Source organism: Cynocephalus volans, chromosome 11 (assembly GCF_027409185.1).
Source record: "Cynocephalus volans isolate mCynVol1 chromosome 11, mCynVol1.pri, whole genome shotgun sequence".
NCBI lineage: Eukaryota > Metazoa > Chordata > Mammalia > Dermoptera > Cynocephalidae > Cynocephalus > Cynocephalus volans.
Window position 1 is genome coordinate 24,284,639 of NC_084470.1, and position 24,558 is coordinate 24,309,196.

The 24,558-nt window shown below is 48.1% G+C and overlaps 1 protein-coding gene across 1 annotated transcript in view; it reads left to right on the forward strand.

Moving 5' to 3' along the window:
• Nucleotides 1-7,553: 7,553 nt before the first annotated feature.
• KY (kyphoscoliosis peptidase) overlaps nucleotides 7,554-24,558 on the forward strand; it is a 40,360-nt gene continuing 23,355 nt past the window's right edge. The window contains exons 1-3 of the mRNA XM_063114770.1: nucleotides 7,554-7,700; nucleotides 11,064-11,126; nucleotides 14,790-14,852. Of these exons, the coding sequence (XP_062970840.1) occupies nucleotides 7,565-7,700; nucleotides 11,064-11,126; nucleotides 14,790-14,852 (262 nt within the window). The 5' untranslated portion in view covers nucleotides 7,554-7,564. The remainder of the gene's footprint in view (nucleotides 7,701-11,063; nucleotides 11,127-14,789; nucleotides 14,853-24,558) is intronic.

Sequence of the window (24,558 nt, forward strand, 5' to 3'; positions counted from 1 at the left end):
CACATGTGCACTAAACTCCCTCTCCCCCAAACTCTGCTCTCCAGGGTAGGCAAAGGCAAAGCCAGATAGGCTTCTCAAAGACAGACAGACAGACTTCAGAGAACAGAAGACACATGGGTGTGTGGGAAGCAGCAGGGCTCGAGTGAAGGAGAGCTGTGGAATTGTAGACTCTCTAATTAGCAGCAACGCCCTTAGCCAGCCTTTGCCATGTCCCCCACTCAACAGGCTCTGCAGCTGTTAGAATGCATCTGCCTGGTAGCCTGCAGCTCTGTCTCACCCCACCCAAGCCCTTCTTGAGATGTCACTAGAGCCTTTGGTTGCTTGAGCCACCTACCTAACCATCTGGCAATACTCCAGCCTTGGGACAGAGGTTGTCAATCAATAGTCCTCGAAGATTCACCAAAATGGTCAAGGAACAGTTTGGTAATATCAAGCAATGAGAACTGGGTGTGGAACCAGAAAGTACCAGGAATGATGTGTCAGGAGAAAACTGTGCACATCCTGGGTGCCAGAGAGGCCAGAGTCTGGGGCTGATGGAGCCCTGGCTGGAGCCTTAGCAGATGGGAGGAGAAGCTGATCTGTCCTCCCTCGGCTCTGCCTCCTACTCCACCCCTGTCCCCAGGAAGAGATCCTGGACCAGAAAAGCAAAGCTGAACATTGAACTGGCTGTGTGAATGCCTGCATATCTGGTCTAAGGGTATCTGGTAAATCCTGGCCAGAGAGAGTCCAGGGCCAGGAATCTCCCATAGGACTCTGTATCTGGTGCAGCCACCAAGGGATGCTCCAATTCCATGTCGAACAGGCACACTCTGGCATCAGACTCCAACAGCTGTGCATACCCCACCACCCCCTTCTCACTGGGCGCCACGTGAGCAAACAGACTTTGTGGTTTCCATCCACGTACAGCTTTGGGCAACGCAGTCCAGAAGTTAACTGTTAAGTAGCATGCTTGGTAGTTGCCCTAGACCTGCTTGCTTCAACCTCTCATTCCGAGGCTCTGTCTCAGCAGCGTGTTCAACCTAACTCTGCCCTTCACGTTTTATTCACATTGGACAGGTGTCCTCTGCTTTCCTTCAGCCAACTCCTGTGCTGCTCCTCTCAGGACGCTCTTCAATTCCATTGTTTCCCTCATGAGTGGATACGCACAGTATTTTCTAGGTTGACTACAAGAGAGTGACATTCATCTCTGTGTCCCCACAACAGACACAAGGCCTAGAACATAGTGTCTGATTCCAGATGGAATGAAGGAACTGTAATTGGATGGGGGTGGGGAATGAATGGATGGATAGTGAACAGGTGGGTGAATGAAGTGTGTTAGATGGAAGGACAGAAGGACGAGATTGGCAGAGTGGTGTCTAGGTAGAGATGAAGGGATGCCTGAAGAGAGGGCTGAGGAAGTGGACAGGTGGACAGATGGATGGGTGTGAAGGAGCGTGGTACTCACGTGTGCGAGAGGATGGACAAGGGGATGGGTAAACAAACAACACGGGCACATGCTCCCACCCCAGATCGAAGCTTTCATTCTGTCCCCCATTGCTCTCAAACCTTGAAGATGGGCGTGGCGAGGAAGGGCGAGGCTGGCAACAGCAGGGCCCAGTGCTGCCTCACTGCAGCTCTGCCCAAGCCCTCGCGAAGTGAGTTTTGCCACAGGCTCCATGCATCACGGTGCTCAGAGCCATGGGGCCTGAGAGGGTTGAGAGCACACTTGCCCCCTGCTCGTCTCCCCAGTCTCGTCCTCAGAAGATGCCACACAGAAAGAGGACTGACTCTTCTCACGGAGCTTTGACTGTCCTCACGCCCCACACAGAAGGCTGGAAACCTGCCAGCTCCACCTGCCAGCTGCCTCTCGCACAGGCAAGCTTGCACACTGGCCACACCGTGGTGCGGCTGGGAGTCACCTGTGGGGACCTCATCAAACTGAGAGCTCCCTGAGTGCAGGAACTGTATGGTCCTCACTGCCACATCCCAGTGGTAGAGATCCTGACACAGAGTTGGCACAGAAAGAATGTTTGGGGGCTGAATGAAGTAGACAGAGAGTCTTAGACACAACTCACTGTCACTGGGGAAATAATAGCGGCCCTCAGTCTCCGACACCCACTGTGACCTTACGAAGTCCCTGCACCTCTCTGAACCTCTGTTCCTCATCGGTGAACTCAGAATAGTAGTTGATGCTACTCAACCATCTCCTGTGGCTGCAAGGATCACACTGGGAACTGGCTTCTAATCTGATCCTTGTAGGGGCCCCCAGCCCCACCCCGAGAATCCTGACAGCCACGCCCCAAAGCCTACGTCCTCCTCCCCAACCTCCTCACCCAGAGGGCAGAGATGAGTCCTGTGGGGAGGAGATGGACAGGCCTCGGGACATGAACATGCCCCGCTTTCAGGTTTCTGAAACTGGGGCTGTGCATAATCACCCTGACCTCAATCTTTCTCTATGAATTATGGAGAGAGAGTTCTCTGAAAAGGAGGCATGTAAAAAGTTCCATTGGGCTCCCTCTCCTCCCCTTATTTCATCCTTCCCAACTTAATAAGGACCATGGCTTATTAGCTGTTCCCATCCAGCTCACCGTGTCCTGTGCCTGCACACGTGAGACTAAAAATACTCATGGCTCCTATTAGAAGCTCTGCCCCAGGGACAGGAAAGGCTGAAGTCTGCACTGACACTAAAAACTGGCTCCCTCATGCCCCTGGGATTCAGGCCACTGGGCCTGTCCTGCTTGGGGCAGATGGGCACCTGTATGCTCCCAACAGACCCCTCGGGCGTACAGGAATGCTCAAAAAGCTGTTCTAAGCTCATCTGTTTTCGTTCAGGCACTCCAAAGCCCTTTTCTGTGTCCCTCCTCACCAACTCATTAGATAACCTCATGCCACCCAGGATAGGGTTCTCTCCCAGGGGACTCATGTCACCCAGAGTACTGCAAGTGGCCAGTCCAAATCTCAGTCTACTCCTGGAAAAGCCCCCTGTGCCCTTTTCACTAAAACATGCAGAATGGCAAGTGGGTTAGGATTGGTGGGAGGATTGGGCCCATGCAGAAACCACCGGGAGAAGCATGTTAACTGATTTCCTGACCTTTGTTTCTCTGTCAATAAAATGGGCATAATGGGATAAGCTATTGTGAAGACCACCTGAGTTCATGGAAGTAAAAATGCAGAATTGTGTACAGAAGTAGGTGACTGATACCGAGCAGACCCAGAGCAGGAACCACAGAGGACTCCTCCTTTACATCAGAGAGAAAGGTGGATCGAGGAATATGCAAGGGGCATTTCATAGTTCCGTAATAAACACTTGGCAAAGGCGAAGGGGTAATCTATCCATGTGCTTTCGTGTGCCACTGGATACCTCTCTTGGCATTGCCCAAGATATTTTAGAAATGGTGGTGAGAGACAAATTGATTTTCATCATCTCCCTCCCCAGGAAAAGGCCAAGAATGCCACAGAGTGTAAAGACCAACATTCAAAGTACCTGAAATTTGGAGTGTAGCCCTTCCTGCATTTGCATGTCATTATGCACAAGAAGATGGGACTTCCGTGAGCTATGGATAGAAAAATACGGAAAGTCAATTAAGGTGTCATGAACAGAAATACTGAGACAGAGTATGGCTGACGGGCCAATCGGGGAAGGATGCACCAGAAAGGTGGAGAACGGAAACTTTAACAGAAGGAGTCGCAGCTCCTGGGCACGGGGTAGGGGCAGTGGCTGCATGAGACTCAGCAGCACTGTCTCAGAATCAAGCTCTCCCCGAACTCGTGCTCCGGATGGCTCTATCAGCAGTGGAGGAAGGTGCTTTTACAGCCTCTTGTCCTCATTTGACCCCCTTCCCCTCCGTTCTCTGGAAGTCTGTAAGAAAGACACGGAAAAGCAAATGTTACATGTCTCTGGAAGTCCCCCAGTTATACCTCTGGGCTAAAGAGAGAAATCTCAGCTTGTAGAGAGCACTCATTCTGTCCAATTTGATTCAAACATTTATTGAGCACTTCCTGTGTGCAACACACATAGGCACAGTGTATGGGGGTGAGGGGGGTGGAGATTCAGAAATGAGTAAGACCATGACTTGGCACTCAAAGAGCTTACAGTGAGTGACCAGAGGTGTGGCACTGACTTTGCCACAGACTTTGCTGTGAAATATCAAAGATCTGAGGTAAATCGGAAGAGTATTCTTTTTTCCAATTCATATTTAAATGTTTGTGTCATTACAGTAAGAAAAAGGAACTAAAGATATGAACCAAAAAAATCACACACACACACACACACACACACACACACGTGTGCACAGGCACAAGTAAATTTGTGAAAAAAAAATGTTCCATCTCAGTGGTAATAAAAATGAAAATTACAAAGAGTTATCATGTATCAATTATTATAAAGGCAAAGGTTTATGTAATGATAGTATTCAATGATTGTGATGGTGTACGGGGAGATGGATATACAGAGCTAATGAGATTGTAAATAGGTGCAATCTTTCTGGAAAGTAATTTGACATTATATGTATCTCAAACCTTAAAATAGTCATAACCTTTGACTCAGTAATTCCACTTCCAGGAATCTATTCTAAGGAAATAACCAGATACATGGTCAAAGGTATTTATCATCACGTTATAAAAGAGGACGATGCAAGGCAAACAAAATCTAACAATAAGAAATTAGAAAAAGGGATAGTGGTAGAGCAATATAATGGGTGATTAGGCAGCCTTTTAAATAGGGTTTTGAAGAGTTTTTAGGAAACTATTCATTACATGTGTTGAGTGAAAAAAAATCATGATACCAAACTTTGATCCCAGTTTTATTTTTTAAATATTTAATTACATATATTCATTCACTACATATATTGTAGTAGTAAGAAATGACAGAATGTTTAAAAATGATTATCTCTAGATGGTGGGATGATGGGATTAGGGTAGTTTTATTTTTTTCTTTATATAGTTCTTGCATTTTCTAAATTTTCAGTCATGAGCATAAATCTGGCAGTGCAGCTTGTCTCACAGATGCCCTATGAACTCCATGGCCCAGACACCCAGAGAGGTCTCACCTGAATCTGAAGACTGAGCTGGGCCCTGGCCCTTCAGCTGGGGTGGAGGCTCTACCTCCCACCTGCCTGTCCTCCCCATCTGAGCCCGGCCCCCCACCTTGCTGGGGCTCTCTTCTCCACATGCCCAGATCCTCCTTTGCTTACAGAGCACATGCATGCGGTGCTTGACTATCTTTTCACGCCATCACCACCCTTGCTAGCATCTTCTCCAGAAGACCAATCTCTGGTAACAGTGGTTTTCATCACGCCCATGGTAACTGTCAAAGCTGTACCTCTCCCTTGTGGATACTCCCTTCTCTCCCATCCCTGCTGACAGTGATCAGCCTCGCTGCTTAGACAGGCGGCAGAAGCCCCAGGCCAGCAGACTGGCCCTGGCTGTTTTTCAGCTTCCCTCTGACCTCTTCTCCCTGCACCATGGCACCAACCGGCCTGCCCTGCCTGAAACACGTCATTTTCTCTCTCTCCTCCAGCACTCCTTCCAGACCCCTACCCCTCTGCTTGGAAGGCCTCACCCTTCTGCTATGCTTCATTCCTACCCATTCATCCCTAAGGACACTGTTTGGTGTCACCTCCACCTAGTAGCCTTCTTGAGCCCTGCCCTCTAGGAGGACAGGTGCCCCTCCCCTATGCTTACTCTTTCATGTAATCATATGACATTGCACATAGCAGGGTCTCAAGAACCAGCTGCTGCCTGTGCTGGGCAGCATATTCACAGCCCACTGAGCAGAAGCAGAAAGCCCTCTTTACAAGTTTAATCATTCTCATCTCAAAACAGTATGAAGCATATTGCAACACAAAATTTCTTTCAATGTCTGCAAAAATGGCAGACTTCTGCCTCCCTCTCCATCCCCGACAGGGTTACCTCACTGCTCCCAAAGACTGCTGAATGCTCGTGGCCACCAACTTTTGACCACTTCCACTGCCACCAGTTCTCCCCCATTGATGCCACAGAGCCTGGGAAATCTTTATCTGCAAAGGCCCAGCTTAGGGCTTGAGCTCAAAGAATTTTTCCAGGAGCCTCAACAGAGGTCTTGGTCCCCTGGGTCCAGGTGTGTTCATCATGGTCATTGAGAGCATCTCCCCTGCAGGCTGACAGCTGCTCTTCTGCTTGGCCTCAGCTCACAGACACGTGACGGTCATATGGGTGGGGTGAGGGTGGGGTGATGGTGTAGCTGTGTGACCCCTACCCAGCTCCATCACTGACTTATCACTGCATCTGTCCCTTTCCTCACCCTTAAAATGAGGTAAGAATGACAGCTACCATTTGGAGACCACTTACTATGTGCTGGGCACCTTACATGCACGTCATCCTCACAACAGCCCTGTGAGAACTCTCATTACCTGAATGACACGGGTGGGAAGATGTAGGGGAAGTGGCTAGTCCAAAGTCACATGGCCTGCAAGTGGTAGTCCTGGTACTGGAATGCAGCCTGTGAGACACAGGCCATTCCAAGGAGAAGGTGGGAGCTCTCAGGGGCCATTCTGTAAGGTGGGAGCAGTACACTGCAGTGTGGGGAAGGGTCCCAGAGCACAGGCCTCCATGTGGGCGGCATCTATTAATGATGAAATCTCAAATTAGGGCACTGCCCCCCACTGGGTAGCCCATAGTGCAAAGGGCTACCAGGCAGATGCCCGTGTAAACACTCCTGAGACCTACAGCCAAACCCTGCTGCTGTTGGCTGGGCAGGACAGGCCAGGATAAAAATAGGCAGGGTTCTCAGGTCCAACTCCCTGACAGCAGCAGGCAGCTCCCTGTGTCCCAGCCTCCTCCTCTCCCTCTCCCCCTTCCCCTTAGGGCAGGAGCCAGGCTTCTAGAAGGAACAGAGATGTTAAGACTTCAGGCCAAAGAGGATTGTTAGTTTGATGCTCAGTGGACATGTTCCAAGTTCTGGAGGGGCCATAAGTGGGGGTGGGGGTTCTGACCCCAACACCCCATCCTGCTCCCTTCTACAGAGGGACAATCCCCAAAACCCACCCAGGTAATGAGGGAGACCAAAAGCCAAAACTTGTCCTGTTCTCACATTTTGCAGAACCCAACCCGGAGACCCCTTGCTGTCTCCTTTTCCTGAACGACTCTGTGTTGACAGCACTATGAGATTTCTGTATTTGCTAGTGGCTTTTAGGAACAGGTCTGCTTGAGCCCTCTCGGGAACCCCCTAGAGATCGTGGGGACCAGGCAACACTGGGCCATCGGGAGAACAGTCCTGGAGTCCAGGAGCGGCGCTTCAAGTGCACCGGGCAGGAGGCTCTGGAAGCGGCCGCCGGTGCCGGTGCAGGTCAGGGCTCGGCCGGCGGGGATTTCCTTTCAAAGGTGACTTAGAGCCGCCTCATTAGGGTAGCGCCCTCCCGGGCGGGCCCTAATGGCGTGTTTGGCAGAGTCAGCGAAACGCGGCGCCCAGCGGCCCGGGCGGCGAGGCAGCGCCCTCTCCCGCGCCCGCGCCCTCTCCCGCGCCGGGCAGCGGCGCGCACGGGGCCATTTGCAGCCCGGGCAGCCTCGCGAGCGGCCGCGGCGCGCGGGTCGGGAGGGAGGCGGCACCATGGAGCCGAAGAAGGACAGCAACGCCGTGTCCATCGACATGCTGCTGATCGTGCACTCGGAGAAGCGGCGCGCCGCCCAGGGCTCGCACTCCGACCGCCAGGCGGACCAGGGCGCGCTGCCGCAGCGCCGCGGAGGTAACGCGCGCCCGGCCGGGACCCCCAGCACCACCGCCTCCTCGCCCCGGGGCCCGCCCGCCGGGGGGCGCCCCACGCGGCCCCGAACCAGGTCGGCTGGCCCGATCCTCTCCCCCACGGCTGCCTGCGCCTCCTCGCTGTGGCTCCGGCGTCCCGTGGCAACGCACAGTCCCGTGGCAACGCGCAGCTCCGTGATTGCCCCAGGTTGACTCTTTGTGCAGGCCTGTGGGTGCTTCCGTCACCCTCGGGAGCCAATTTCCTCCCAGCCACTCCCTGAAGGGTGCAGGTCAGGGTTAGAAGATGCCCTGGAGGAAAAAGGCCAGAGCCTCAGGCCTGAGTCATAGATAGTGGAAGCCTACTCCCACACGCTGCACACTGCGGGGGCACAGGGGACCCAGGAGAATCCGTGTGCTGGGTGGGACTCGGAGATGGGTAACTCCCTTGGTGTCCTTGCACAGCTGACTGCCTGTTTCCCCTTTCTTGAGCCTCTCGCCCAGCCTCCTACAGAGAGAAGGCATGAAGGGGGTAAAAGGAGCACAGGCTTGGGTAAGGTGAGGTTTGAAATCTGCTCTCCCCACCTGAACTTAACCAACAGCTTTACTGGTCCCGCAGACTCTCTGGGGAAGGGTGGGCTAGTAAAGTGCCTGTTTATACAGTGATTGTGGAAAGCAGGACCCAGGCCTCTGTATTCTCTAGAGGACAGGCCACAGTGTGAATATAGATAGATAAAAATGGAGGTTAAATAAGCCCCGGAGAAGTCTTGGAAGCTCGCTGGGTCTGTGGGTCTATGAGGAAGCTCTCCAGAGCCCTCTCTGAGGCTGGTGTGAGGGTGCACTTAGGCTGACTGTGCCCCAGGTCTTTAGCAGAGATGTTTGACAGCCCATGCTGGAAAATGACTTCTGCCTCCCACCTCCCTCCAGCTCTCCAGCTCTGTCAAGTTCCTGCTGCTACTCTGCTCCTGACTCTTCTGTCCCCAGAGCCCCTGTGCACATTGAACATCCACCTTCCACCCACCCTGATAAAGCAATGGTGCCGTGGATGGCCTTGCTCCCACCAGCTACACAGGCTGGAGCTACCCCAAAGCTCCTGGGGACCGCTTGAGTAGGCAGTTAGGGGAAAGAGATTCTGCAGGGCTGAGAATGTTGACAGGTGCTCACTCCAGTCTCAGGAGGAATTTGGAGGCCAGGAATAGTTTGGGTTAGTTGGTTCTTTAGTTCTCAGAGCTTCTCCTAGGAAAAGGGGAAATGGCTCACCACGGGTATTTATCGTTAGGAACTGGCAGAGGTCACCAACTTCTTGATGGAAATGAGACTGCTCCTACTCCACCCACCGCATTCAAGAAGGCCTCCTCCAGTGTGTGGTGAGGTCAGAGGTCCCCCACAAGGCCAAGTTCCAGGTCAGCCCATGAGTCCCCACTTCCCACTCCCATTCTGATCACATCTCTCCTTAAGGTTCTGACAATAGAGAGGGCAAAGAATACAGAGATGCCCAGGAAATGCCAGGCATAAAAACTGCCTGAGAGGTGTCCGACACCTAGCACAAACCTCCCGTGACTCCAGACCCACACACTCCACATTCATGACCATGACTCAGGGAAAAAAGACCCCTACTGGCTGGGCCCTTTCTGCTGATATTGCTCTCCAAATATTTTCCTAATGGAGGTTTCTCGCAGATGCTCTGACGGTGGAGAGACTGTGCCACTTATTCACAATCAGACAGTTCTGCACTGGGGCAGAGAACAGGGAAAGTGCATGGCCTCTGACCTTGCTGGACAGCGATGATGTCCAGGAGACCCCAGACTAAGGCAGCTTGCAGGCCCACTCTTCAGGATACAGACTAAGGGAGGAAAACGGAAAATGCCAAAAAAAAGACTAGCTTGTTCCAAGGCTTCCCATTGGTGCACAGAACAAACCCATACCCGCTTCCAGGCATCTCCCCCTGTATCCTCCACACTCCAGGTCCTTCACTAGGGAGCAATCTTCCTCAGCTCTGCAAAGGAGGGCCTGAGCTCCATGTCAGAAAAGATTGAAGCTCAGTTATTGTCGCAACACAGAGGAGTGAGTGAAGCTGTGACTTGGTGGCTCATCTGCTGGTGGCTTTGTGTCAGAAAAGAGTCAGAGGGACAAAGAGGCAAGGAAACTATGAACAGGCTGGGTCACCAGGAATTTGGGCTGCAAGGCCAGCGGATATCTCTCCCATATCCTGTAGGGTCCTAGCAGCCTCCAACTTTTTCCTTAGAGCAGTGCTTCTCAAAAATTTGCCTGGAAGCCTTCAACACCTATCAGAAAGGAGAGTTCCTACGGCAGTGGAGGAGGTAGTGTAAAACTGCCTACACCAAGTTGGAAAGAGCTTCACAGTCTTAGGTTCTACCCTAAAAGTCTATATGACTGTGCATTCCACTCCATGAGTGTGTCAGTGAGGGTTCCAGGTGATAAGCCACAGACATTGACTGTAGAGGACTCTGCAGAAAGGAAGGGTGTTAAGAAGGGAGTCGGGGGCTGAGTGGTTGAAAGGGCTGGAGAGCCAGATTGAGGTTGAGCCTCCAGGAACAGTTCCATAAACTGAACCACAGAGCTGGCCTGGTGAGGGAACCTCCGTAGCCACCAAGGAGCACTAGATACTCCTTCCATGCCAGGAACTCAGTTTTATTGCAGTGGCTCCCACTGCCAGGACATATGCCAGCTCGGTGCCAGGAAGTCAACCTTGCAACTACCACTACCAGCCACTGCCAGAGAGAGAACTTCCCTTCCCTTCCCTCCTCTCCCCTCCCCTGCCATCCCCTCCCCTTCCCTTCACTTCCCTTCCCCTCCCCGTTGCATCACCAGGTCCCAAGACAGAGGCAGACACAGGTGCATGCATTGGCCATAGCTGGGCCACACATGTTTACACTGTAGCTGCAAGGGAGGCTGGGAGAGCAGGCAACCATCACTTTCTGTTCACATAGGGATAGGCAGTCTTTGCCCACCCCCAACCCCACATCAAGACTCTAAAAGTGGGGGATTCACATACAGAAATAGGCCAATGGATAGCAAATGTCTTTGAAAACAGTGCTTTCATATTTATGCAGTGGAGATGTGGGTGTGGGAAATGGGCATCTGTATTGCAAAAATTCTCCCTTGTTGATCTTGATAACCAATCCCACCACTCTTGAAAACTTGTTTTCACATTTTTCAAATGTTTTAAATTTTGAGCATTGCATTCATTCCCCCAAGTGCATCTCATTCATAGGTAGCCTCCCTCAGATCCCAAGAGAGCCAAGTTCCAGCAGCCCTACTTTAACCCAGATAAGTCTGCAACTGGTCACCCACCTGCCCTGGGGCTCCCCCCAAAGAGGACCTCACACCAGTACTTGTTGTCTCACAGGATTCCAAGGTGTCGGAAATGGACTCCGGAAATGGCAGAAATTAGAAGGAAACGAGCTGCATGGTAAATTCTCTTTTCTTTTTTATTTTCTTTTTAATCTCTAAAATTGAATACATTGAAAAATAACTGGAAGGACTGGGTTTCACTCATTTGAAGACTGGCCCTGGGCATCTAACCACTGAGCAGAAAGTGGCTACTCCCAGCCTCAGGTTCCCACTGTCCTGGAAGCTGTGGCTGAGGAACAACCATCAACTGGAGCACCCACTTGTTTGCTGGCTGAGCTACTGGGAGGACTTGGCATCACTTGAGATGGTCAGGTTTGAGTGTGTTCCCAGGGGAGGCAGAGCTGCTCATGCCATGCGGCCTCTTGAAATTTTTTCTGCAGAAAGAGGACAGTGGTCTGCCTTGGGACACTATTACTTGAGGCCTGGGAAGACTTCAGTCAAGGGTTCTGTAACTCCCTGGGACCGAGAATACAATAAGAAGTCAGCTCTCAAAGCTTCTTCTCTCTGGTGCCAGGTGTCTGTCCCCCCTGTGGGCCCAGGATCTCTCTGGGAACACTATGGATGGAGTGACTATGATGGGCCTTATTCTGTGTACTTCAGAGATTTATTAGCTTAGCTTCCAGGGACAAACAGTGACAATTTGCTGTGGGCATGTGAGAATTCTAACAAGAATCAGACATCCCCTCCCACTGCCCCTGTAGAGGGCTTAGTCAGACCCTGCTATGTGAGCCATGGGATCAGATGACTGGCTCATCAAATGCCATTCTGAAGGAATCCCCCCTTCATGACCCTCCACAAATGGGAAAAAAGGACTGCAGTAGGATAAGAATAGCTGTGCTCTACCATCCTTCTGACAGTAACAAAAGGGAAGGATGAAGTTCCAAAAGGAAATTCATTTATTCATTCATTCCCTCAACAAATGTCTATATTGCTTACTTGGTGCCAGCCACAGTTCTAAATGTTGGGGATGAAACAGCAAATAACGCAGTCAAGAACCCCTGCCCTCGTGGGGCTACGTTACAATTATTGCAATCGTGATAACATTCACTGCAGTAGACTCTCAACACTGGAGGTGAAGCGCTTTCCTGTGACCCCTGCCCTGCTCAGGAGTAGGAGCCATCCTCAAGATATGCACCCTTGCAGGGGAGCCACTCCTCTGTGTCCTGGCTGATGGGCATGCACGGCTGCAATGGATTCCTTAACCTTGCTACTGGGGCCATCAGACGGTAGACATACCAGCATTAGCTCTACTGAAGCAGACGCCAAAGCTAGCAAAACTGTGCTAGTAAGAATCAGACCTCCAAAGACCTGTCAGCCACAGAAATGGCCACGCAGGGCCTACATGCTAGGCCAGTGTGTGGGGGGGTGAGAGGGCAAGCAAGCCTCTGATGGGGCAGATACACAGCACCCTTGTGTACCGCGGCTCTCTCTTACCTGGCCTGAGCTGTCTGACATTCATCGTAGGGCTTCTCAGAATGTTATTACGTCCGGAGAGGATTGAAGTATACCAAATTCATCCTATTTTTACCATCTTCCGAGTTTCTGATTTGGGGGAGGCTTAGTGGAAAAATACAACAAAACACAAAGTGGCACAGTGACGATGACAAGACTATCACTAGATTCTTGTAGGATGTGAAATGGGTCTTAGTATGGTGTGTCAGCTAATAAAGAGGATGGTGAAACTAGCTCCTGCAGAACCACTTCGAGAACTGAGAGTTTCAGGTAAATGCAGGGCTGCAGAGAGGCTCTGCAGAGGGCCTGAACCCTCAAAAGATGATGGTTGCACCGCTCCACCAATATATGTGTAATGTAAACTAATGTTTTATTTATTTTTAAGTGGCTTGTTTGCATGCATGCAGAAATTAAAATTATAGCTTCTTTCTGCATTTTCTGATATCAAGATTCTGAGTGCAGGTATTGAAGCTGACCTTTTCTCATACCTGCCTTGCTGGTGCCCCAGGCACCCAGCCCGGGGAGCTGGATGGCTTTCATCTGAGAAGGAAGTAGCTGATGGCATGCGCTGGTGGAGTGTGCACAATGTGGCTGAACATGGGGCTGATCCAAAAGGGCACATTTCCCCCTCTTGTTGCCCTGAGCACTCCTTGTGCTGGGGCGTTGGCAGGGGCGGGGGGAGCCTGAAGCGCTCCAAACTTTTTGAAGCAGCAGGTGTTTGGGCCGAGCCACCGCCCCCCCACCCCCACCCCAGCTTGCCCAGCAACGGGCTTCCCCTGCTTATGATTGGCTGCTTTCCTTGGTCCTGGCCAAAGTCTGCCTAGCAGCACAGGGACTGACACCCCATAGCTACAGAGAAACCAATTGTACAGCCCTGACTATAAATACCCTGCAGCAGCTATGCCAGCCAATCACCCACTTTGAGGATTCCCTTCCAGGATCCTGTTTCCTCCCTCGGCCAGCCAAGCAGAGATGCGGCCAGCTGTGCCTACAGAAGGTGGCCTCCCTGTCCTCGCCTGAGTCTGGCCTGGGGTTCCAGCCCAGCATGCTACACCACCCTGCAGTGGTGCACACAGTGGACCTGGCCCTAGGCAGACTAACCATGGCCCCGGGGGCTCAGGAACCTGGCTGGGCTTGTTCATAGGAGAATGCTGGAGTGGGCAGGGCCCTCCAGGGTAAGACACTGCCCAGCACACTTCCCCAACCCCCAGACTCGACTGGCTTCTGCTTAGGCCCAGGCATGGGAAGCACAAAGTGGGCCATCTGGTTGGGTGCACAAGGATGGAAACTTCAGGCCAGTGCCCCGGAGGCATGCTTGTTCCCAGACCAAGGCACTGGTCCCAGTGGTCACTCCAGTGTCAGGCCCCTTACAGGCCAGCAGGAGGCCAGAGGGAGAAGATGGCAGACCAGGGTGGTAGCGGAGGGGGAACATCCTGCTGGCCCATTGCTGGCCCCTCCCCAGTTCCTCCCCCTGCCCCTCTGAGACAGAGGTTCAAGGGCAGCCTCAGTAAGACCAGGCCACAGTGACAACTGTAAAGGGGGGATGTGGGAAAGGTCATGTTTCCCATAGGAGGGGCAGGCAGGCCAGAGGATTCCCCCTTCATGGCCCATGGCAGGAACTAGGCATCTCTCTACAGCAGCCGGACCCCACCAAGCTCTGAGGACAACTCTGTGTTTGGGGACAGAAATGTCCCTAGTGTATGGAGAGAACTTGCATGTGGTGGGTGCCCTGCAAAGGTTTCCAAAATTGAATCAAACTGCACATCATCCTAACTCCTAACCTGGAGTAAGGGGCAAGCTGCCCCCTCTTCTTCTCGGGGCAGCAGGAGGCTGAGCTGGGAGTCAGTGGGGTTCAAGTCCCAGGTTGGAGCCTCCCAGCCTGCTCCACAGAACGGTGAGAGGATCCATGACATGTCCAAGTGCAGGGAACTGTGCCTCATGACACCAAAGTCGGGGATTATGGCTACATAGACCACGAGAGGCTTCAGCAGCCTGCTCTAGAAGAAACCTAGCCTGTGCTGGCTCCTGCTGGGAGGCATGGGGTGGAGGATGCACACAGGCTCCCAGGCATTTGCCTCCACATTCAGGTGTGTGACCGTGCTGGCTCACGAGTGTGCACGCCATGGGAGCATTTAGGCCAAGCCTGTGCATGTGCTTGGTCCCTGCCAGCCTGCCTTCCTTACAGATGCACACAGCTCCCTGCTCTGCCTGGGAAAATTCCACCATGATCCCAGTGGTCACTGCAGACTTCTCTGTCTTCCTTAAACAGGAAACCTGGCGGAGAAGCAGCGCTCTCAGCAGCCTCAGGTCATCACTTCCTATGACAACCAAGGTAAGTGATTTGCCGCTAGCCATGACCTCTCCTGTGTCTGTGTGCCCAGATCTGCTGCCCCAGCCAGAGACAGCCTGGTGTGTGGATCTCGGCCCATGCAGAGCAGGGTCCTCTCTGCCCCGTGGATATTGGAGCATCTTTCAGGAAACATTGACAGGCTGCACAGTCTGAGTCTGCCCCTCACCATGGGATCAAGAAATAAAGTCCTTTGCCCACAGAGTCCACTGCTGTCACTAACATCACCATCACTGTCATCACTAGAGCTAACATTTACTGAGAGCTAACCATTTGCCAGGCATGCTGCCAAGCCATTTACACGTTTGCTCTCATGTAAACTCAGCTTCACGGCAATCCTGTTTGATGGGTACTCTTACTATCCTCATTTTACAGATGAGCAAACTGAGGCATGGAAAGGCTGTCACGTGTCCAAGGTCCCATAGCTAAGAAAAGTCAGAGCTGGGCAGTCTGACCTTCCAAACCCCATCAAGGCCTCAGCTGTTAACCTTCCTTCCATGGTCCCCCAGCTGGCTCATGGTGTCCAAGCTCTCCCTCATCCTGAGTTACAATGGGTCCTTGGCCTCTCCTCCAGAGACAAGCCTCCCCAGGGCATTCCACCCAACGCCAAGTTTGCTGCAGCAAGGCAGAGTGAGAGGGCCCTTCTGTGGGAGTCCTCACTTTTCAGGGACAGGCTATGGGGGCTCAGAGAGGGTAGGCAGGGGCATCACTGACTCTGCAGTTGACTGGGTCTGAGAATATGATGTGGTAGACACAGTGGGGCTCCAGAGACTACCACGCCCGCCTTGGTAAACTGCTCTACATTACAGACTCAGAGCCTGGTGTCTAAGAGTTCTCATAGGCTCAGCCCTAAGAGTTCACCACGATTGCTCTCAGTGCTGATTCCTGACCTGTAATGAATTATCTGATTGCGTCCAGGAGGCAGTGGCACCTCACCCCCCATGCAGGAGGCCTCTGGAGGCCCTGGGGGATTGGAGCAGCCTCTCAGGGAATTGCTCTCTGACATGCGGGCTGACCCAGAATTTCTGTAGAAAGGCATGGGCAGGTAGTGAGGAAGGACCAGTTAGCTTAGGTCATCCTTGCAGTCCGGTCAGTATCCCTTTAGGCCAGAATTTCTGGGAATACAGCTCCAGGACAGGACTTAGAGCCCATTCAGTGAGCCCACTGAGACCTGCACCTGCCCTGAGCACCACAGCGATGAGCCTGGGCCCTGCTGCTCCTCTGCTGCTCCTCTGAAATGGACTTCATTGCATGAGGCTCACACAAAACAAGACTCAGAGATATCTTGGTATAAGGAGAGGGGATTAACGACCACTTATCTCCCTTACTGAGCAAAACAGACAGAGACTCCTGCCCTGGTGGAGCTGACGTCCTAGTGAGGGGAGACAGGCAGTCCTAACAAGTACAATACAGCGAGTCAGATGAGGCAGAAAGAGAAGATAAAGCAGAGAGGAGGATGGGGACAGGGTACAGCATTGTGTTTCAGTCTCCTACAGCTGCTACAGCAAATTTCTACAAACTTGGTGGCTTAAAACAACACAGATTTATTCTCTTACACTTCTAGAGGCCAGAAGTCTGAAAGCAAAGTCAGCAGGGCGTGTTCCTTTTGGAGGATGTGAATCCATTCCTTGCCTCTTCCTGCTTCTAGAGGCTGCTGGAATTCCTTGGCTTGTGGCAGCATCACTCCCTTCTCTGCTTCCATTGTCACATTGCCTTCTCTTCCTACAAGTAGCAAAATCTCCCTCTGTCTCATTGTTATAAGGATTTATGTGATGTGATTGCATTTAGAGCCTATCCAGATAGTCCAAGATAATCTCCCCATCTCTAGATCCTTAATTTAATTACATCTGTGTAGTCTCTTGCCATGTGTGGTAATATTCACAGGTTCCAGAGATTTCTCCATGGATAAAACCATTATTCAGCCTACCACGGGGGGCAATTTAAAATAGAGTAGGTGAGAAAGGCTTCACCAAAAGGGAGACATTTGAGCATGGAAGGAAGTGGGGGAGCAAACCATGTGGGCTTCTGGGGAAGAGCTCCCAGCAGAGGGAGCAGAAGGGGCAGAGGCCCCAGGCAGGAGTGTGTCTGTCATGTTCAGGGAGCAGGGAGCAGGCAACTGTGGTGTGGAGAGAGAGGGATGGTCATGGTTTTGAAAGGTGGGGGTAGAAGAAGATGGGTCAGAGAGGACACAGGACAGACCTTGCAGGGTCTGGGAGGCTACCCTCAGTATGCTGGCTTCTAATCTGAGTGCAATTGGAAACCATTAGGTGGTTTAGACATGACAGCCTCCAGCGGGTGGAGAATAAACAGAAAGGGGAAAGGTTGGAAGCAAGAAGACTCCTGGGGAGGCATCATGATAATCCCGGCAATAAAGGTTTCTCCATCATGTGGATTTGGGATGTAAGAGAAAGAGAGGAGTCAAGGCTCAGGCCCGAGCAGTGGGCAGAATGGAACTGGGGGAGACGCAGGTAGAGCAGGTTGGGAAAGAAATGTGAAGAATTCAGATTTGGCCTTGTTGAGGTTAGTGCCAGTGCCTGCTATTTTGGAAAACAGTAACCAGGAAATCATTCCATATGCCACTTTCCGACTCCAGTGAGCCTTGACATCCCTGGGCTCTGTTCTGCAGACCACACCAGCCCCCAGAGAAGCTTCCTCAGAAGCTCTTTTTAGCATAGTAACAGTAGTGACCAGAGGTAGAACACTGGTGTGTGCCTTTCATGGTTTACCTCATTTAATCCCCACAACCACCTTCTGTGGGAGATTATTATCCCCATTTTACAGATGGGTAAATTGAGGCTCAAAGAGGCTTAAATAACTTGTCTGATGTTACACATCTAGTGCATGCCAGACCCAGGAGTTGAACCCATGTCTGCATTTCCAAAGCCAGTGGGTTCAATTCCACCATACTGCCTCTTCCATGCAGAAAGGGACCAACTGGTCAGGTCGACTGGGTGCAGCACCCCCAACTCCAACAAGAAATCCAAGATTTCAGTTAGAACTCGTTGCTCAGAGAGGTCCAGTTTTTTTACCTCCTCCTCAGCTTATCATCCAACGGTAGACTTTATGCAACAGGTGACAGCAAGCGCAGGAAGGGGCTTCAGAAGATCCATCTGTAATGTGTGTGGGTTGGATGAGAGGAGAGGAATCACCAGGATCCCCGTGACTTCAGGCCCCAAGAGTTCTTCATGAGGAGTCAGTTTTCGGCCAGGGCTTCTATCCTTCCAGGTCATCAGCTCTTGTCCCCATGCAAACACTCTGTGGAACAGCCTTCTTTGATCATGCATGTACTTGGGTCAACCTGACATGTTTCCAGACCTGGGACTTCCTGTGGAACTCCATCCTGCAGAAGGAAGCATGAGTGGCCCTGTGTTTTCAACAGTCCAGTGGAAGCCAGGGGCAATCAGGGCTGCAAGAGACACCCTTCATCACACACACCAGCAGGTGCTTAAATGGTCTCATTTTCAAGTTCTGGCACACTAGGTTGTCATCTCATAATCAGAGCTGCTGAGTGGGGCTTTCATGCCACATCAGGCAGTACCGGTGAGGGTGGTGCTCCATAGATGTTCTACAGAGCTGGACAGTCCCCGGTCACCATCTAGCATGCCTGTTCCTGGGATGTCACAGCTTACCACTTCCAACTACTGTATCCTGGGCAGCATCACAGCACATCTCTTTTGAATACCTAGCCAGGGTCTGTTTAAGGGTGTTTTTAAATTATAAATGCTTTAGCTCAGATTTTCCTGACTCAGCTACTGCAGGAAAAAATTACAAGGCAAAGAATCCAGGTTGTAAATGTGGCAGCATGCTACAGAAAGAGTTCATGAACACCTGAAGGCAAGGATGGCAAATATCTAACATGAATCCTGCAGCTCCTACACACACCACGCATGCCTGCACACTCACACACACAGACTCACATTTATACATACTCACATGCCTGACAGTCTGTTAATTGATCAGCGCTCCAGGCAGCCACTTCCAATCAGTCAGAGTTAATGAACAACCCGAATCCTGTTTGCCATCCCTGCATTAGGTATTCTGAGCAAATTAGGCCTTTAGACAAATCCTGATTGAAACCTGAAGAGATCTGGAGAGAAGATGTCAGGTAGGAGGAATCTCCTGACTGGGTAGAAGGCAGGCCCAAGGCAATACACACACAGACGTGTTTGTACTTGCCCACGTGCGATTATTTCTGAGAGGCCAGGAAAAAGGAAGAAGAGCCAGTGGGAGCCAGGAAAGGGGACTGGCAGTCACTTCTTAGGGTGAGCAGGAAATAATCACTGACATACCTTTGAGATTGGTCAAATCAATATTTTTCTTAACTGAAGAGATTTATTTGATACAGGAGTATTGGAGTCAGCAAACTTTCTGCACTTCATGCCTTGAGACAGTGCTCCCAGCCCAGGCCCACTTCCTGGGGCCAGAGAAGCCTCCAAGAAGTGCCCTTACTCACTGTAAATGAGAGCAGGACTCCCACTTCCACACAGATCCCACAGGGCAAGTGCTTTGCTCTTTTCCCTGAGGGAGTACTAAGCAGCAACCCAGCTTTGGGCTAGAGCCAGGAAGAGGGATCCAAGAGAACGTGGGACAAGGGCCCCTGTCCGAGAGGGAAGAACAGCAGGAAGGGGAAAAGGATTAGAAAAGGTGACAGGTGGAGCTTCCAGGACAGGGCCACGTTTCCAATATGAGATTACCTCAACACCCAGTCCTGGAATGGCTTTAACAGCATTTTGTCTTCCAGCCGGATCATTCTTTGACCGAGACTTGGCTGAATTGGGAGTGGTTGGAAGTACCTGGCCATTATGAGACGATTGGGGAAGAGGTTTGTTGTTGAACCCTATACCAACAAGTTCACTTCTGCAGCTTCTCTAAGCTTATGGAGATTGTGCCAGTCTAGCATTTTCTACATGGTGTTTGACAAAATAGTACTGGGTCAGTTAGACTTTGCTGCAGAACTTCTCAGAGCATTATACATTGTGACTTACAGGAGGGGAGAGAGGGCGTGTTTCTTCATTCATGTTTCACAAGGCATCTTGTAGCTGAGTACCAGTTGGCACCCACTTTGCAAAACACCTCAGAGTGTTTCAGGTGGGGAAAGTGAAAAGACACAGGAGAAGAGGCCAATGCCCCCTGCATAGGTAGGCACACAGGAAGTGTCTGCTGCCGATGGCAATGGCACCCAATCCTATGACCAGAACTGAGTTTTGCCTTGAACTCTAAAATGCTGAATATCCTCCTTATAAAATCATAAGGCTAATTGACTTTCACAGTGAATGTGCTAGAAACTACACTTCAAAATGAATGTTAATTTCTTCAAAGTAATGCCTGGGGAGGCCGCATTGTCTCTTTTACAATTGTTTGAGAATTACCTTCTTCAGTACGCAGAGCAAGTTTATGAGCTATATGAGAAAGTCAGTATTGTTATTCTGTGAAAAATAATTGCAACATGTTTAACAGGCAAAGGGTTAATAAAAGGAGCTCTTACAAAATCAGTAAGGAAAAATAGTACATCAATAAGAAAATAGTTCACAAAATAAGAATTTAAAATGGCAAATATGTATATGAAAAGAATACTACATTAAAAATTAAAGAAATGCGCAAAAACAAGGTATCATTATTCATTGATAAACATTTAAAGGACTGATAAAATCAGATGTGAGTGTATCAGTGATCTGTTTTTGCATTACAAACCACTGCAAAACTCAGCAGCTTAAAACAATAAGCATTTACTAGCTCACAAGTCTGCAGGTTGGCCTGCTGTTCTCATCTGAGCCATACCTGACTGATCTTGGATCTAGGCTGGGCTTGCTTGTGAGTTTGTTGTCAGCTGGTGGGTTGACTGCAGACCAGCTGGTCTAGGATAGCCTCACCTGAGGTCCTGCTCTGTTCCATGTGGTCTCTCATCCACAGCCGAGCTCATACCCACGGCAGTGTGGCTGGGTTCCCAAGAATGAGATCAGAAACTGCAAAGTCTCTTGAGGTCTAGCCTCAGAACCTGTACAATATCACTTCAGCCACATGCTAATTCACCAAACCAAATCATAAGTCCAGCCCAAATTCAAAGAGTAGAGCAAAATCTCTCTCACTGGGAAGAAGTGCAAAATATTATGGACAATTTGTGATCAACCGAGAATGATCAGAACGGGCATTCTCTTGCACTATTGGTAGGATCATAAATGATGAAATCACTCATGGGAAAAGTTTGCCAAGATCTAACAAAAGCCTTAAAAATTTCCATAACTCTTTGGTCACTATTTTAGAATTTATTTAAAGGAACTGATATGAAAAGTGTGTAAAGATGTATGTATCAGAATGTTTATTGATCATTGTTTAAAATAGCAGAACATTTGAGAATAGCTAAGTATACAACAGAAATGTATTGCTTATAAGGATTATAAATCATCTATAAAATAGAGTACTGTGCAGCCATTTAAAATGATGACAAGTAAAGGCTTAAATGAAGACAACAGGTTACAAAAAGCATGTTTGCTATTCCTGCTTTGGATTTTTAAATGTAAATGTAAAAATGAAGTCTAAAAGGATTTTCACTGTCTACTTTATATTTTTCAATACCGTCCAAGTTTTTATTTTCTATCAATTCAGCTTAGGTTTTTTTGTGTGTGTGGTTGGTTTCGTTTTTCTTTTTTTCTTTAATTTTATTTTTTGTTGACATACAGTAAAATTGAATTTTCAGGGTTCTGAGTTTTAACGCATGCATAAACTCATGCAACCGCCAGCATAATCAAGATATAGAGCAGTTCTGTCACCCCAAAAAGTCTCTTGTGCAGACTCTAATCTTCCCATTCCCCCAAGAGTTCCTTTGCGTTGTTTAGAGGTATTCCTTAATATGCACATCCCACACTTGTTTATCCATTCACTCATCGAAGGACATTTAGGTCGTTGCCAGTTCTGGGTGATCATGAATAGAGCTGCTATAAACATTTGTGTGTGTACAGTTTTTTGTGTGAATGTAAGTTTTCATTTCTCTGGGATAAATGCCCAAGAGAGCAATTGTTGGGTTGTATGGTAAGTACATGTTTTGTTTTATAAGAAACTGACAAACTGTTTTGCAGAGTGGCTGTTCTATTTTACAATCCCATCAACAATATATGAGATCTAGTTTCTCTGCATCCTTGTCAACATATAATATTACTACTATTTTAAATTATAGTATTGCTCTTCTAATAGATGCAATATCCCATTTTGGTTTTAATTTGCCTTTTCCTAATGGCTGATGATGTTGCACATCTTTTCATGTGCTTTTTTTCCATCTGTAATCTCTTTTTAAACAAATATCTGTTCTGCCTTTTTTCCAATTGAATTGCCTTTGCACTTTTGTAAAAAAAAAAAAATCAATTTGCCATATTTATGTGTGTCTATTTCTTGACTCTCTATTTTGCTCCATTGAATTATGTATCTACCCTTTTGCCAATATCACTGTTGTGAGTACTGTAGCTTTGTTTTCATATCTTAAAATCAGATAGTGGGAGTCCAACTTATTTTTTCAAAATGAGTTTGGTTATTCTAGTTCTTATGCCTTTCCATCTAAATTTTAGAATCACCTTGTCCATATCTACAAAATTCCTCCAAGGAGTTTGACTGAGATTGCATTAAATCTATAGATCAATTTGGAGAGAATTGCCAACTTGACACTATTGAGTCTTCCAATTCATAAACATAGTATGTCTCCCCATCTATTTAAGTCTTCTTTATTTTTTTAATCATATTTTCCAGTTTTCAGCATACAATTTCTGCACATGTTTGTTTGGAGTTTTGTTTGTATCTTTTAGATTTATACCCAAGTATTTCAATTTTTATAGCTATGGGAAATGGAGATTTCTAAATTTGATTTCCAATTATTTATTGCCAATATAGAGAAATACAATCAATTTTTATGTGTTAACCTTATATCCTGTGACCATGCTAAGCTCATTTACTAGTTCTAGAAGCTTTTTCTTGTAGATTACTTGGGATATCCTATGTAGACAGATGTATCATCTGCAAATAGGACAATTTTATTTCTTCCTTTCCAAGCTGTATGACTTTTATTTCTTTTTCTTGTCTTATTGCACAGGGCAGGACTTCCAGTACAATGTTATTAAGAGCAATGAGAGTGGACATCTGTGACTTGTTCCCAATATTAGGGAAAAAGCTTACCATTTTTCACCACTAAATATACTGTTAGCTGTGTGCTTTTTGTATATGCCCTTTTTCAGATTAAAAAAGTTCCCTTCTATTCCTAGTTTATTGAGACATTTTATCATGAATGAATGTTAAAATCTGCCAAATGCTTTTTTGGCATCAATTGATATGATCCTGTGTTTTTTCTTCTTTAGCCTGTTAATATGGCAAATTGCATTCACTAATTTTCAAATATTAAACCAGCTTTGTGTTCCCAAAATAAACCACACGTGGTTGTCATATATTATCCTTTTACTATATTGCTGGATTTAATATTATAATATTTTGAAGATTTTTGTGTTTATGTTTTAAGGGATATTGGACTGTAGTGTTCTTTTCTTATGCTGTCCTTGTCTGGTTTTGGTATCAGATTTGTGCTGGCTTCATAAAATGAGTTATGAAGTGTTTCTCTTCTGTGTTTTGAATGATCTTGTGAAGAACTGGTGTTATTTCTTTGCAAATGTTTGTCAGAATTCAATGGTGAAACCATCTTGGCCTGGCTTTTTTTTCCCCCAGAAAGTTTTAAACAACAAGTTTAATTTTAAAAATAGATATAGGAATATTCAGGTTATCTGCTTGGATGGGTTTTTGTGGTAGTTTGTGACTTTCAAGGAATTAGTCCATTTTATCCAGTTGTAAAATGTATGTGCATAGAGATTTTTGTAGAATTCCCTTATTATTATTTTAATATATATGAGGGTCTGTAGTGATATCCCCCCATTTCGCTCCTGATATTAGTGTCTTGACTCCTGATTTATGTCTTAGCTCTTTTTTTCTTGTTCATTCTAGCTAAAGTTTATCAATTGTACTGATCTTTTCAAAAAACCAGTTTTTGGTTTTCACAATTATTCTCTATTGTTATTGTTTTTAATTTCACTGTTTTATTCACTTATCTTTACCATTTCCTTTTTCCTGCTTGCTTTAGATTTAATTTTCTTTAACTTCTCTACCTTCTTAAGGTAAAAGCTTAAATTGTTGATTTGAGACCTTTTTTCTTTTCTGATATAAAAATGTAATGCTATAGATTTCACTTGAAGTACGGCTTTGGCTTCATCTCATACATTTTGATATATTGTATTTTAATTTTTGCTGAGTTTGAATATTTTCTAATTTTCCTTGATGATGCTTCTTTGATCTGCGAATTATTTGGAAGTATGTTACTTAGTTTTCAACTGTTTGGATATTTTCCAGTTACTTTCTGTTTTTTTACTTCTAGTTTAATTCCGTTATGTTCGGAGAACAACTTTGTATGATTTCAGTTTTTAAAGTTTTTAAGGTTTGTTTTATGACCCAGGATATAGTCTATTTTGGTGAATATTCTATGGGAAATGAATGAAATGAATGTATATTCTGCTGTTACTGAATGGAGTATTTTATAAAGAGCAAATAAATCCTGTTAGTTGATAGTGTTGTACAATTCTTTTTATATATTTGCTGATTTCCTTCCTATTAAATCTCTCAATTACTGAGAGAGGAGTGGTGAAATCTCCAACTATAATTGTAGATTTGT